Below are 15717 nucleotides of genomic sequence, written 5' to 3'. Positions count from 1 at the left end.
TAAAAGGTCAATGTTAGGATTATGTGGAACACTGCCAACCCAATATTGATGCACTGTTCAGTTTGTCGCTGTTAGGATTTTTCAGTATATATTAGGATATATACTTACAATTCAAAAGTTGATATCTGTGAGAAAACTGATTTATTTTGATTTACTTATGCATGGCATGAATAGTACAGATGTATGTACAAATTTGTCAAATGATGGGGATCAGCCTCGCAGGGAAAGTTGTGAAACAGGCCATAAATGGAGGGGTGATGGTGGTGGCCCAAAGAAGCTCTTTGCTTAGGGCACCATTTTATCTAAGGCCCCTTCCGCACATGCAAAATAATGCATTTTCAAACCACTTTCACAACTGTTTGCAAGTGGATTTTGCCATTCCGCACAGCTTCAAAGAGCACTGAAAGCAGTTTGAAAGTGCATTATTCTGCATGTGCGGAATGAGCCTAAGACAGGCCCTGCTTCCAAAGTACAGATAAAAGATTTACCTTCCCTCAGGAGAGGTTGCCTGTTACATCTATGCTTGAGCCACAACTCTGAGCTCGTGTGAGTGTTGCCATCAAGTGACTTTTGATTCATGGTAACCCTATGAATTAATGTCCTCCCAAATGTCCTCTTGTTAACAGCCTGGACAACTGAGGGCCATCTCACATTAGGTCCTCCTCTTTTCCTGATGATGCCTTCAACTTTTTCTAGCGTTATTCTCTTTTCTAGTGACTTTTCTTTTCATAGGTCTTTTCTGCACAAGCCCCTGAAAACAGTTTGAAAACGTTTTCAAACACACACACACACACACACACACACACACACACACACACACACACACACACACACACACACACACACACACACACACACACACACACATCTGCACTCACCCCCTCGGCATGAATCCTGCCCACCATTTTGTGGTTGTTCCATTTTTAAAAAACACTCTGTAGGATCTGATGCTCCAAAGCTTCAAAGCAATGTGCTGTGATTCTCTAGGGGTCATGTATTTGTAACTATGAAGCCACAACCCCCCAGAATTTTTAAAAAACCTGACTGGCGTGACCTCAGAAAATGATTCCAATGGGAAAGTCCGGGAGGTGTGGGAGACTTCTTAAAGAGATCACACAGCAAGTAAAAACATTTTCAAAATGTTTTCACAAAAGAATTGCTAGGGAGCAGCATGCAAATAAACACTCAGGCTGGAAATAAGACATTTTGGGCTAAAAACATTGTTGAACTCCATGGAGGAAATGTTTTATTTCCTGCCTGAAAACATTTTAGCTTCTATTTCCTCATTTTAGCTTCTAGAATCTAGGGAGAATTCAGGCTTTCCTCCTTCCAATCAACAACTACACCCAGATCAGTGACTTGCAAACTCTGTTGAGAGTGAGTTATTCCTACTCTACATGTGTCAAAATTAAAACTTTTGGGGTGTCATCAACTTTTGGGATATCATAAATGTTTAATTCTCTAGTATATGTGCTGCCGAAGGAAGCACAGTTTTTAACCTAAAAAAATTAATGTAACTTGGTTTTCAAATGTTTTTGAAACTCTGGTCTGGGTGTTTTTCCTGAGAAAGATGTCCACAGTAATAACCACCTTCTCCACACAGCGCCGTAGCAAGGGGGAACTGCCCCCTGCCCCCCACCCCACCCCACCCCACCCCACCCCAGAATGCTCCACCCTGGTGCACGCCTGGTGCAAGATGCATGCCCCCCCTTCCCCCGGGTGCTACGCCACTGTCTCCACATGATCCCATTGCCCCTGTGGGCATTCTGCTGGCTGGTTGCAGTCCACAAGCCTTCTTACCTTGGCTCGGGAAGTGCTGATGTTCTCCATGTTTTCAATGCTACTGAGACAATTATTTGGGACCTTGCTACAGGCCAAGCGGATGTAATCCCAGAAGCCACGTTGCCCATCCGAGCTGAACCAGCTGACAGGGCCTGAAAGGAGGAAGTAAAAATAGGCTGCTAGTAGGAGAAAATTCTTCCAACCAACTATCCATCTTGGCTGGTGCTATGAGATAATGACAAAAACAATTTGGACATAAAAATCTTGCTTGTTCTTGCAAAAGGCTTATTATTTCCCTTCCCTAGAATTACTGCACATGGGAAACTTGGCTTCTCAGAATGATGGAGCTAGAATTTAACTTGCTTAACTAAGCTTCAATGTAGAAGAAAAGGTAGGTGGAGCTGAGAGTGCGTTCTGAAGAACTGTGACTAGCCCAAGGTTACCCAGTAGGCTTTATGTGTAGGAATGGGGAAACAAATCCAGTTCACCAGATTAGAGTCTGCTGCTCATGTGAGGGAGTGGGGAATCAAACCTGGTTCTCCAGATTAGAGTCCACCACTCCTAACCACTACCCCATACTGAACTACTATATCAACTACTGCATATGACTTACTATATCACTGGCAAAAAACTGCTATAGCATAGCAGTTAAGACCACAGTCGGAATGAGGGGGAACCCTAATGAAAATACACTCTCAAATTCACCACTTGCCCATGGCAAGTCATGGTTTTAAACGTGTAAAAAAGAAATAATAAGACCGGTCTCTCTTACAAGGTTGCTGTAATGATTGTAGAGGCCAGCTTAGAAGACGGTGGCATACCAAGCACTTATGAGACTCATCGTGGAATCAATTCATTACATTAAGAAAAGGGGATTCCCAGCACTTGTTCCCTGATGTTCAGCCCCTCGGGGATGGGCAGGGGTAAAAATTCCATCCATCCATCCATCCATCCATCCATCCATCCATCCATCCATCCATCCATCCATCCATCCATCCATCCATCCATCCATCCATCCATCCATCCATTTATTACTCAACACTGAATTGCTCTCTGCACACACACACACACAAACACACTGGGCATATTTAACATTGCAAAATATCCTTTATAAACCATAATACTAAGCGCCATGGAAAGGATGCCTCATTACCCCACAGCACAAACTTTACCATGGTCTCCTTTGAAACGATGGCTGAGTATGTGTTCTAAGATGGCAGCAAAGTTCACAAACTCCTCCGAAGAATCATCGATGGGTTCTGTGGTGTATTTTTCCAGCAGGGTCTTCACAGAAAATCTATTGTGGAATGCAAGAAAGCCATGAACAGTGGGGAGGAGAGAGACTGACTTTTTAGAAAGGCCTATTCTTGCTTAGAAACCACCAAAGAGGTTTCATTCGAACCAGACTACAGCTGCCAACTATCGAGTCTCAGCTCAGTGAAGTAAAGAAGTCTTTACTTCTGCCTTCTTGAATATTTGCACATCCTGCCTTGCTGAAACATTTGAAATAAAGTAACAGGCAGGACTTCTTGGTCATGCCATAAGTTGTGGTTTACAAAATAATTTGTGCCCCCCACCCCCACCCCCACCCCAATCTTGCTTTCTTAATTCACTCCTGATTAGGAAAATCAGTCTCGTAACTGTTTATACAACATGATGTCCACAGTTTTCAGACTTTCTGACTTCAGGGGATTTCAGGCAACCCCACCCATGTCCTCTGCTGAAGACTTCCAGAGCCTCTACTGTGGAATCGCTTCCTGTTTGCTGCAAAGATCTCTGGGATGCGTTTGGTTCATGGTGACGTGTTGGGACTTCATCACTGGCCTGCATGAATCCCCCTGAAGAGTTCACCTTAAAACAAATCCTCCGTGGTGCTGAGCTTAGAAAGGCTCGTCTTCCACCACTGGTCTTTTCATTGAGGCCGGGGATCATAGTTCAGCAGAGCTTTACGTGGAGAAGATCCCACGTGTGCTCGTCAACATTAAAAGATCCCGTCTTTACAAATGCCCAGGAAATTATCTCTTCCTGAGATCTAGGAAACGGTTGCCTGTCAGAGTAGGCAGTCCAGGTCTCTATGAAAACAACAGCCTGACTCAGTATGAAGCAGCTCCCTGTTTTAATCTCCTGACAAGAAGCCCTAAGTTCCCAGGAAAAGTATTTGAAAACCCTCACTCCAAGTGAAGGGCTAAATAGCACACCTGTTCTTATTTGCCTCAGACAGGCTTGAACGTTTTCTTTTTAGCTATTAAGCTAAAGGTGGCTAATAGGGTTGCTGGCTCCGGTTGGGAAATACCTGGAAGTTTTGGGGTGGGAGCTTGAGGAGGGGGGCTGGGGTTGGGGTTGGGGAAGGACTTCAGTGGGGGACAACACCATCGCATCCATCTTCCAAAGCAGCCATTTTTTCCCAGTGAACTGATCTCCGTGGCCTGGTGTTCAGTTGTAATCCCAAGAGTTCTCCAGCCAGCTCCTGGAGGCTGACAATCCTGAGGCTCTATAATCATTATCATCTTCAAAAGGTCACTCCAGTGAAATCAAGAAATTCAAGAAATTGAGTAAGTCATCTACAATTGTCTCCTCTTCCTGCATCTACTTCTCAATTCTAGCACAATATTTATTATTCCAACTGGCCATCCCACCCTCCAACACACACCCCCACGCCCCCCAGCTGGCCCAGGGCCTGTTTCATGCAGAAGTTTGTTAGTGCAAAGCCAGCAGATTTAAAGAAAATGGAGAAGTGGTTTTGAAGAGGTCACTGATATCCGCGCCCTGAGATGCTGTCAGATAGTTGTCAGAGCAAATTTGAATCACACAGGTGATGCTAAGGGGATATGACTCAATACCTGCTGTTGACCACAGGACAACAGAGTAAGAGGGTGGGGTGCCTCAGCTAAAGGCCCAAGCAGGGATCTGATCTATGTTCATTTGCTGCACCTTAAGCTCCACGATCTGTGCAGGCTACTTTGTGGAAAATTCAATCTAGGATGCCAGATTCAGTATCTAGAAAGGCTCAATTTCATGTCGAAAATGTTAGCTTAATGTGCCCTTCTAATTAAAAGAAAACTTTTAATGATGGGGCTCAGAACAGGTTTCCAAGAACAGTAGGTCATAGGAAAGGAAGACAAGACCTTCCAGCAAGAATCTCTGTGTATGTGTCTCATTTCTCCTCTTCCACTATTTCCTCTTCCACTTCCTTGAAAGCTCCTATGGCCTCTCCTTCTTTCCTGCTTCCTATCCACCAGCCAGCCTACCTTTATCTGGCTCCACCTTCAGCTTCCCCTTCTCATCCACTGGCAGGCTCTTGCCAGGAAAACACAGCCTGGTTCCAGGAGCAGGGCCAGGCTCAGCCCAGTTGAAATACCAGGAGATTTTGAGCCTGGAGAGGGTGGGATTTAGGGAGAAGAGTGATCTCAACAGGGTGGAAGGCTGTAGATACCACCCTCCACTGCAGCCATGTTCTCCCAGGGACCTGATCTTTGTTGTCTGGAGATCAATTGTCATCCCAAAAGATCCCACCTGGAGGCTGGCAGCGCTATCAGTTAGGCAGAGCCAGCTTCCAGTCCAGTTGTTGTAGCCAGAGGGACAGATGATAATTATTTTTGCTTTTAGTGCAGTCTTGATAGATATATAATGTTAGTAGAATTTAGGTTTTATTCTGGTTTTCTTAAAGTTTTTCTTCCTGCTGTAAAATGTATTACTCCCTGAAACCACTGTCTAAGTCACAAGCCTGCTGAAACAAAAGATTAGATTATGCTAAAGGAGGACCCAGAGAAACAGGATGCAAAAAGTTAATGAATCAGGCAAACCCCTTCTGCATTTTGACATAGCCCCAAGTAATTGTCACACACACCCAGGAAAAGCCCACAGCCGATGGCAGAATTTATGTTATGTTATGACCCACAGCCCTCTGGGGATAGAGTGGTATATAAAACTCAATAATAAACAAACAAATAAATTTATGTTAAGTAATTTCCTCCTAGTTTGGGAAAACCCACTAAAGCCATGGTGGTGAACCTACGGCACTCCAGATGTTCATGAACTAAAATTCCCATCATCCCCTGCCAGCATGACCAATTGGTTCATGAACATCTGGAGTGCCATAGGTTCGCCATCACTGCTTATAATCAGTCAATCATATAGAAAGCCTCTCCCCAAACTGTAAGTTTAGGAATACCCATTAGCAGCTAAATAGAGGGCGGAACGTCAAGGTAAATATGCATAAGCAGGCAAACATCTGCTCTATCAGAAGAACAACTATCCGGAGGTGTTTCCTCACCAAAAGTAAGACCTGGACGTCTCGGAAGAAGAAGCTTAACGGCCCTTGATGGCCCTTGATGGCCCTGTATTATTATTGTATAATTCTGTCTATGATGTAACTTCTAAAATTACTATAAGAAGTCTGTATTTTCCTGTGTTCAAGGCCTTGTGTTCGGTGTGCGTTGCGCCTGCGTGCTAGTGTACCACTGAGCTGCTGACTTCACTCTCTACCAAACGAAACTCTGTTCAACCACATTAAAACTTTATTTTATTTTCAATTTGAATGTTGTGGCTTCAATTGTATTGCTGCCCTCGCTGCGGTAACATTGTGTAGTACCACCTGCTAGACCATACCCAGTTAAAGGGTACGACTTGTGAGGCCACATCATTTTCTCTTTTATCTCCCCCCCCCGACAGTGTTTTTTCTTTTTCTGTTCCCAACTTTTAAGTAGAGGTTGTAGCCAACCTTGGGTTACCAATTTCCAGGTGGTGGCTGGTGACATCCCAGAATTACTATTGGTCTCCAGGCGACAGCAATCAGTTGCCCTGGACAAAATGGCTGCTTTGGAAGGTGAACCCCATGGCACTGTACCTCACTGAGGCCCCTCCACAAGCTCTGCCCCCAAATCTCTAATAATTTCCCAACCCAGAGAAGATAACCTCAGCAAAGGCACCTTGTGGAGAAAAAGCAGGTGTTGAGGGAGATGGAAGACATGAAGAGGGGAGGGGAAGGGAAATGGCAGCATTGGGAAGAGGTGGGTGAAATAAGCCCAAAGCAACAGGGAAACAGTTGAGGAGAAAGAAAAAGGAAGTGGGAGCAGTAAGGTAACTGGGAAATGGGAGAAGCAGCAGAGGGAAAATGGGAAACCTAAAGGGAGGCAGGAGAGGAGCGATGGAGAAGTGGAGCAAATAACACCATGGAGCCCGGAATGGTGGGGGAGAATGGGATTCTCCTTCTCCCAGGAGTCCTCCCAGGTATGATAATGCATTTCTTTATAGAGAAGCAGCACAAGTATGCTGTACTTGCGCAGACCCAATGTGTGCCTGCACAGAAGACCACTCAATGAACAACAGTTACGGGTAAGTGCAACATTGTTTTTCTCAGGAGTCTGAGGGGGGCAATTTCCCCCTCTCCCACCATAAACTGTCTGTCAATATTCCATGCTCTTTGAAGAGCATGGAATATTTGGCTTAATTTAGAAATGTCACATTATTTAGAATTAATTTAATTAATTTAGAAATGTCACATTATTTTGACTATCTGGGGAGTTCTCTTGAGTATACAGAAGCCAGTATTATCTATAGGATAATAGAATTTTCCTTGTGTGTTTTGAACAAGATTCCCACTAGAACTTGAAAATGACCTAACATCTCCAATCGAAGAGAGGGAGATAGCGGCCTGGTTATTGGGGGTAGGGGTGGGGTGTTCGTGGAGGTAGGTAGGTTGTGGGATTTATTTCAAATGATCTACAGGTAGGGTATTGGTAGTGTGAGGAGGGGCCCTGAGGGAATCTTTGTCTGGGAACCTGTGGTGGCCATTGGGAGCTCTCTTGGGAAGTCAAGAAGACCATATCTCAGGGGCGAAATCATACAAAAAAACTTGAAAAGAGGGTGTCAAGTTTTCTACTAAAAAGTAATGTGAAACAATAAATTGACCGAGGTCTCTGGTTATTTTTCATGCAATATTGGTGGAGGGGTATTACCCTCCCTGAAACAACTGGAAATATATCGATATTTCAGTCTTGCTAATCATCCTTTTACAACCTTCTCCCCTCCCCAATGGTTTTTGCTTTAAATTATTAGGTAGACAAGCCGCAATCTCTTATTGTCATTTCCCCCACCTGAAAACAGGGATTTTTGAGTGGATTATTGAGGTTATAGATACAATGAAGGACTTTGAACACCCCAACAGTGCTGTATAAATGCCAAGTACGATTATTTGCTTTGGGGTGAATCACTACTTTTGTTTTCCTCCTGGTTTTTCAGCTTGTTGATTCTGAGTGTTGATTTGTTTATATAATTGAGCTAAATATTATATTTGTAATGCTGTTAAACTCATAGATTGGCTTATTGCATGCAAATGGAATTCTACTAACATTAAAATAAAGATTTCTTCCCAGGAAGTTAGTGTCCTTTCTGTCTATTCCGCACAACATAATAATGCCGGGTTACATTCAGTATTTAAAAATCCAGGTCTATTTTATCCCAGTTTCTCCCTTTGCATGGGTGCCTGTTTCAGCGAAGGAAGCGAGATAAGACTGGGAGGAAATACTCCAATTTCTTTCGCACGAGCCCAGTTTTTTTGTTTTTACAATGTAAATGCAGCCACGCATGCTCGGTGTGCTGCATTCTGATTGGCTCTTTGCCCCCAAAGGCAATGCCTTTGTGGATCCACAGCAACTGCAGGAAAACCAAGCAGGACACACACACCCCTTTTCTCTAGCTTTGGGAAGGAGCTGGCGCAATGAGCAACACAGCAAGCACGTTGTGCTTTTGACCAGTACTGGGCAGAGCACTATGTTCATCCACTGTGCAAGAAACCACAGCACAAGAATGGGAATGGGCACTCTGGGCTGTGGCTCAGCTAATGAGTGGCACTTGGTGAGAACGAGCAGGAACAGGGAGAGTGCTCATGCTTTCCCACATGGGCTATCTTGTCTTGATCCCGGAAGAGTTTCCCGGTCCCTCGCAGGATCCTTTTGGGAACGGGAGCCCAGAGCTGCAGGACTGGGCTGGCCAGGCTGAGGCTTGGCTAGCGAGCAGCGCCTGGCAAGAGCAATCGGGAATGGGGGGAGCACTCATGCTTTTCCGCATGGGCTCGCTTTCCTGGCTCCCGGAAGAGCTGTCAAAGGGCAGAAAACTTGCTCGGGGAACATTTTGGAAAGGGCAGGCTGCAAGTCAGCAGAAATGAAACTGACACGATGTAAGGCGGGGAGATTGGGGCAGGGCGGGAAAAATAAATCTATTTTGCTCCCATGGTGTTCCCACGGAAGTGAGTTCAATGTGGGGTTTTGGGAAAAGATTGTGATTTTAGCAGTTTTTGAAAAATCTGGGATGAGAACAAACCCACTTTAGGACTGGGAACTATTGAACTTCTTGGCTAAATCAGGATATTTCCCATGCTCAACCCGGGATATTTGGACTGTGTGGAATTGACCTTCTGGTCCAGGGGTCTACAACCTGCGGCTCTCCAGATGTTCATGGACTACAATTCCCATCAGGGGCTGATGGGAATTGTAGTCCATGAATATCTGGAGAGCTGCAGGCTGCAGACCCCTGTTCTAGTCAGGTGCACCAGACCCCTGTTCTAGTCAGATGCACTGCTGGAATGGACCATCATTAAATTACAGATGATTCCTTTGACCCCAAAGCAGCCACTCACAGAGGAGCCATGATGTAATTTTACATGATCCCATCTAGTGACCTTACCTACTTCCAGTCAGCTTCTCCAAGGGAATGAGTAATTCAGCCACATCTGTGCATCAGCCATGAATAGAACATTCTTGGCAGAATTACCCACCATCAAAAGAGGCTGCCAGTTGAATCTCTGTATGAATCATTGCCCAGACCAGCCTCCTTCCAATCAGGTATGCTTAGACGAATCACTAATGCACGAACACAGGAAGGGGGGTGGGGTTGTCTCAGGGAAACATCATCCGGAGTGCCGCAGGGACGAGGAGACATGCCCTTGTGGCCAAGGCGATGCCCTGGGGATTGGAGGGCAGCATGGGCGAGCCTCCTTGTCCCTGCGGAGCTGCACAGGGAGAGAAGGTAAGTTTTTAAAAAACAGGTAGCGCCTCCAACCTGATGCCGTTTGCACCGAGAGTTTGAAAAACAGCGTTTCCCTGCCAGTTTTTTTTTGGGGGGGGAAGCACTGTGTTGCCTCATTTTGGAGGCAGCAGCCGTGTGAACAGCGCCCCAGGAACGGTCATCTCAAGGCAGTTAAAAGTATTGTTCCAGCTGGTGTTACTGAAGCTTGTGAAAGAATGCCACTAAGACTGCAAGGTGGGGTTAGACCAACATTCTACCTAACTCTGCATTCTGTTGGCTGTTGTGAGTTTTCCAAGCTCATGTTTATTATGTGGTCCTGTGCATTATGGCCACATAGCCCAGAACAGCCACAGTAGCCTGTTGATTCTGGCTGCGAAAACTTTTAACAATAAGCCCAGGGAGGCTGGCAGGCAAGGCCTAAAAGTCTGGGTATCCAGGATGTGATGTCTTTTCTGGTTTCACAGGCCTCAATCCAGCAGTCATTAGTCATGTGTGAATCTCATCAGGAGCCAGGGAACAGGACTGCCAGTGTAATCTTAAAAACACTTTCCTGGAAGGAAACCCATTGAGTAGGCTTCTAAGGAGAGCTCCTTAGGACTTGCTTAGTTTTAAGTGCTTTTGCTGGATTGCACACAGAAGCTGCACTTCTCGGCATTTACCAAGTCCGTTTAAAACCTTATTTTAATCTTTCCACTGAGTTGATGGGACAGTGGCCAACAGTTATCTATGATGGAATGGGAGGATCCTATCAGATTTTTCAAAGTAATAAATTCAAGTGACCTGTGTCCTTACAGCAATGAATTTCATAAAAGAAAGAAAGAAAGAAAGAAAGAAAGAAAGAAAGAAAGAAAGAAAGAAAGAAAGAAAGAAAGGAAAGAAAGAAAGAAAGAAAGAAACTTCTTTTTCACTGCAATCCTAGGAACACTTTCCTGGAAGTAAGCCTGACTGAATAGTTCTGCATGGGATTCTGCGTAGACCTGCTTAGAATGGCCCTCTTGGTTTGTCTTGTAGATCAGATCCAGCATATTTATTTGTTTGTTTGTTTGACTTCTATCCTGCCCGTCCCAAAAAGGGCTCAGAGCGGCAAACCACAGCTTAAAAACAGATAAAACAGCACAATATAAAACCAAGTAAACGGCAAACCTACCAATTAAAATTACAGCAAAAATTAAGCACACAGATGGCAATAATAGCCTACAATAGGTTCCCATGGGGGTCTAGATGGTCCGGTCAGACCAGCTGGCAAGATATGAAAGCCTGGCGGAAGAGCTCAGTCTGGCAAGCCCTGCGGAACTCACCAATGTCCTGCAGGGCCCTGATCTCGTTGGGGAGCTCATTCCACCAGGTGGGGGCCAGGGCCATGAAAGCCCTGGCCCTTGTAGTAGCCAGCCGAACCTGTCTAGGGCTGGGAACTACCAGCAGTTTCCCTCCAATGAACAGAGGGGCCTACAGGGGCAATATGGGGAGAGGCGGTCCCATAAATATGTAGGTCCAAGACCACTCACAACCGTAAATGTCAACACAAGCACCTTGAACCTGATCCGGAACTCAATTGGCAGTCAATGGAGTTGATACAGGACCAGAGTAATCCAGTCTCCACTATGCGCACCTGAGAGGAGCCTAGCTGCTGTATTCTGAACAAGTTTTAATTTCCGGGTCAGAGCCAAAGGAAGGTCAGCGTATAGCGAGTTACAATAATCCATTCTAAAGGTGACCATTGTGTGGATCACTGTGGCCAAGTCAGTAGGAGAGAGGTACGGTGCCAACCGTCTCACCTGACAGAGATGGTAAAAGGCAGCTCAGGCCTCCAACCCTCCAACAACATGACCCCAAGCTACCAACCGATGAGGCCAGATGTAAGGTCTCCTCATCAAGGATCAGCAGGCAGAAGTCAACCGGTCTCGCTCCCCGGCCCACCCACAGGACCTCCGTCTTTGCTGGATTCAGCTTCAGCTGACTAGTTTTCAACCAGACACTCATGGCCTCTAAACAATGCTGGAGAGCCCCCGGGGCGAAGGCTGGACAACCTGCCACTGAGAACACGAGCTGGGTATCATCAGCATACTCTACAGCCCAAAGCACCGGACTAACCCAGCTAGAGGGCGCATGTAAATATTAAATAGCAACGGGGAGAGGATCGCTCCCTGCAGCACCCCACATATCATGGGGTGTCGTGTAGAGTTCTTTCCCCCCGCTGCTAACTGCCATCCCCAGACAGCCAATCCAAGACTGTCCCACGAATCCCGATCTCGGCGAGGGGGGCAGACCAGAAGGTCATGGTCTACTGTATCGAATGCTGTGGTGAGATCTAACAGCATCAACAGTGCCAAGTCGCCTCGGTCTAGCTGGAGCCGGAGCTTGTCCACAATGGCGAGCAGGACCATCTCTGTCCCATGACCAGTGTGGAAACCGGACTGAAAGGGATCCAATGCCTTTGTGTCAACCAGGAAATTCTGGAGCTGGTCTGCAACTGCCCGCTCAATTATCTTTCCCAGAAACGAAAGATTCGAGACTGGGCGGTAATCTAAAGGATCGAGCTAAGGTTTTTCAGAAGCGGATAGACCACTGCCTCTTTAAGCCAACCTGGAAAAACTCCTTGCTCAAGGGAGCTTTTGATTATCTTCAACAGGTGGCTCCGAAGCACCTCTCCGCTGGCTTTCACCATCCAGGAAGGGCACAGGTCAAAAGGACAAGTGGTAGCTCGCACAGCAGCCAGAAGCCTGTCAGGGTCATTGGAGTTTCTGGATATTACCACAAAGATGTGTATTCTGAGAATGTGAACAATGTTTCTTCCATGGTCATATAGGCCAACCACAGCTGGATTTCTCCACTCGTAAAAATACCCCTCAAATACTTAAAAGGTGCCTAGATTTGAGAGACAAGCTGTCTCCCTCTCTTCTCCTTTTAGTTTTCTATTTCTATATCTTCTCCAGCTTTGCTATTTGCCAAGGTGGGCTGACCAGAGTTGCATCCAGGTTGCTGGAGGCCTGAGGAAGAAACCTACTTAATTTAAAAGAAAATAGCTGACATCCTGGTTAACTGGTCCCTCAAAGTGTGTCAGGATAAAGCCAAGTCTCCTTCACCAGGTAAAGCAATAATACCATAACCAGTGGCTCCTGCCCGGTCCTACTGGGTGATGTCTTATGGCAGGAAAGAAATTCTGACTGACCAAAGCAAGATGGAGGCCCAGGGCCCTGGCGGACTGCCCCATTGCTGCTGATGGAATTCACTGCCTTCATATAAGGTTGGAAAGTTGAGGAAAAGTTTGTGTCTATTTAAGACACATGTGATCCAAATAAAACAATTATTCATTAATAGATACACAAGATATGATAAGTAAGTATTTGCATGGAAAATCATGAAAGAGCAAATGTGTTTTGCCGCCCCAAACAGTCTTTTTCTGTGGTCTTATACACACAAATATTCTATTTCTCTACTTCTTTACACACACAAATTACACACAGAATAAAACCAACTGAACGATGCCATTCAGTCATTTTTACAGACTTTTTTTGAAACCTGAAGATATAAAGGGAAATATATTTTTTTCCATCTTTTCCATCTTTTTTTTAAAAGGACTGGATTTCTTCCTCACCCTTTTCTGTTTGTGGTGCGTGTTGTGCTCTTCTAACAAAGACAAAAAAATTACTGACAACAAATTGTTTGGACTGTAAATGGAATTTCTGTTTGCTAACACCAACGTGCCTCTTTTTATAATGAGGTGGGAGGCAGTGGTTACAGAAAAATTGTTATTCATGCTTCTTTGAGCCATGTTGTGGATGTTCTTTTGATATGAAACCCCCTACCAAGGAATAGGAAAATCCCCAACCTGGACTGAGCTCTTAAGCTTGAGCAGTAAACCCAGCAGGCCCTTCAACTCTTCCCCACCTAATAATTTTTAATGGTTTTGACAAATGTAGATGGACAAAAAAAGCCAGCCTTAAACTGGGTCACCCTATCTTTGCCTCAGCAACTCTGGCGTGAAAACGCGGTGGAAATGGCAAGGCCTGGCTCCCCAGCAGCAGACGGTCCCTCACCACGCTTGGCTGCCTTTTGTTGGAGAAAGGTGGTTGCTACGGCAGCCCAACCTCAGCCTGCGTCCCTCCTTCCTCCCCTACCTTCGAGGATGCTCTCTCCGGTGACGTCACTTCCCAACCCTCACGTCTCCCCAGCTGGATGCCGGCCTTCATCTTGGGAAAGGGCTTCACCTCGCTGCTTGGCAAGTGGATGGGTGGGAAAGCAACCCCAAACTGGACTCAGCCTCTCCACCTTCTCTGCTCTCACCACCCAATGAATAACCATTTGCAGCAACAACTGAACTGCTGGGCTTATTTTGCCACCCCCACCCCTACCCCTACCCCTCACCCAAATGTTCCACCTTCATGAAATTGTCTGGGCTGCATTTCCACCCACTGATTTGCTGCCCCAGCCTGCCAATCAGGTCTTGGAAGCAAAGGAGGAGTCCCAAAGAGAAACAACTAGCAATGAATCCTTCCCCCAAGCCCTCTGGAAGTGGGGAAGAAGCTCTTCACTTGCTACACTGCTACATTGCCCATCCTTTCCCATGCTTAATTGGGGGGAACCCTGAGCTACACTATTGAACAAACTCCTTACTGTTTCTTTCCATGTCCTTCCTTCTTACTGACCCTGGAAGCACCACCAAAGCGCAGAGTCCAGGCTCCAGGCTTTTAGCTCAATCTGGGCCTTCTTTGCCTTTTACTTCCGACACCCCTTTGAGCCTCACAAGTCCCTGACGTGCTGGCTCCTTCTCTTCCTCCAACATATTCATGCTGTCCCCTGTTTCGTTTTCTACCCTTCCCTGCCTCACTGGGCATCTGTGCTCCATCCCTCCGCACTCAGCTCTTCCCCCAACCTGTTCACTTGAATCAGCTGCCTCAGCATCCCCAGATTCATTTGCAAGTCTGTTCAGCTGGGGAGGGGAAAAGGTGAGCTTCCTGCGGGCAGGCAGGCAGGCAGGCAGGCAGGCTGGCTGGCTGGCTGGCTTCCCCAGATGAACGCAACCCAACCCAACGCAGACCATGGCGAGGCGATTCAAGGGAAGCCCACGAGCCTGTCTCCCTTTTGCAAAGATCTGGAACTGTTGTGAGCATCCCAAACCTTCCCTGCCGGTTGCATCTGGTCCAGCCATCCGGCCTCCTCTCCATCTTGGGGAAGCCACCCAGCACACCCGGCTGCACAACCCACTCCCGGGCTCCGGGCTCTTACCTGCAGACCGTGATGAGGTTCTTCCTTTCCACCGCCACGTTCCTGGAAGAGGCTTTCTTGGACGAGAGGGCCAACGCCATGCTGGACTGCCTGCAGTTGGGGTCCATCCAGGGGAGAGGCGACCTGGATCCCCCCCGGTGGGCCCTCGCCTCCTCCTCCGCCGCCGCCGCCGCCGCCTCCTCCTCCCCACCACCCCCTCCCCTGCCCCTGCCTCGCCTGCCCACCCTCCCCCAGAAGACCAGGCGTTGCGTGAGCCTCCTCCACGACCGGATGGCTCGGAGGTAGCGGCCGCCGCTCTCCCGGCCCAAAATCAGCTCCAGCCCCCTGCCTGGGTGGCGAGAGGGGCCCGCGGGGAGCTCTCCGTGGTGCTGATGCCCGCCGCCCCCCTCCCCCCCGCCGCTGCCGCCGCCGCCTCCTCGGAAGCCGGCCCCCTCGGCCAATGACGTGATGCAGGATTGGGGCGGGGGGGAGGGGGGAGGATCAAAGAGGCAGGAAATGAAAGGGTGACCTTAGGGCGAGGGGAGGGGGCAGCAAGGGGGGCAGAAGCTGGGGGCGCAAGGCAGTGACCCCCCCTTGCCCCAGGAGAGCGACGCCTCTTTTTATGCCAGAGGGGGTTTGCACGCAAAGTCTCCTCCTTTCCGGGGGGGGGGGGCTTCTTTGGGTATGTTTCCATTTCATAAATGT

The 15717-nt window shown here is 47.2% G+C and overlaps 1 protein-coding gene across 2 annotated transcripts in view; it reads right to left on the bottom strand.

Annotated features, from left to right (window-relative positions):
* Positions 1-15412, bottom strand: part of RUNDC3A (RUN domain containing 3A) — a 31305-nt gene extending 15893 nt beyond the window's left edge. For both annotated transcript variants that reach the window (XM_048517141.1, XM_048517142.1), the window contains exons 1-3: positions 15034-15412; positions 2955-3079; positions 1801-1934 (exon numbers count right to left, since the gene is read on the bottom strand). In XM_048517141.1, coding sequence (XP_048373098.1) covers positions 1801-1934; positions 2955-3079; positions 15034-15140 — 366 coding nt within the window. In that variant the 5' untranslated portion in view covers positions 15141-15412. The remainder of the gene's footprint in view (positions 1-1800; positions 1935-2954; positions 3080-15033) is intronic.
* Positions 15413-15717: the final 305 nt, after the last annotated feature.

The sequence above is a fragment of the Sphaerodactylus townsendi genome, linkage group LG15 (genome assembly GCF_021028975.2).
Source record: "Sphaerodactylus townsendi isolate TG3544 linkage group LG15, MPM_Stown_v2.3, whole genome shotgun sequence".
NCBI classification, from domain to species: domain Eukaryota; kingdom Metazoa; phylum Chordata; class Lepidosauria; order Squamata; family Sphaerodactylidae; genus Sphaerodactylus; species Sphaerodactylus townsendi.
The sequence above is the reverse complement of the archived record's forward strand: the minus strand, read 5'-3'. Positions and strand labels throughout refer to the sequence as shown.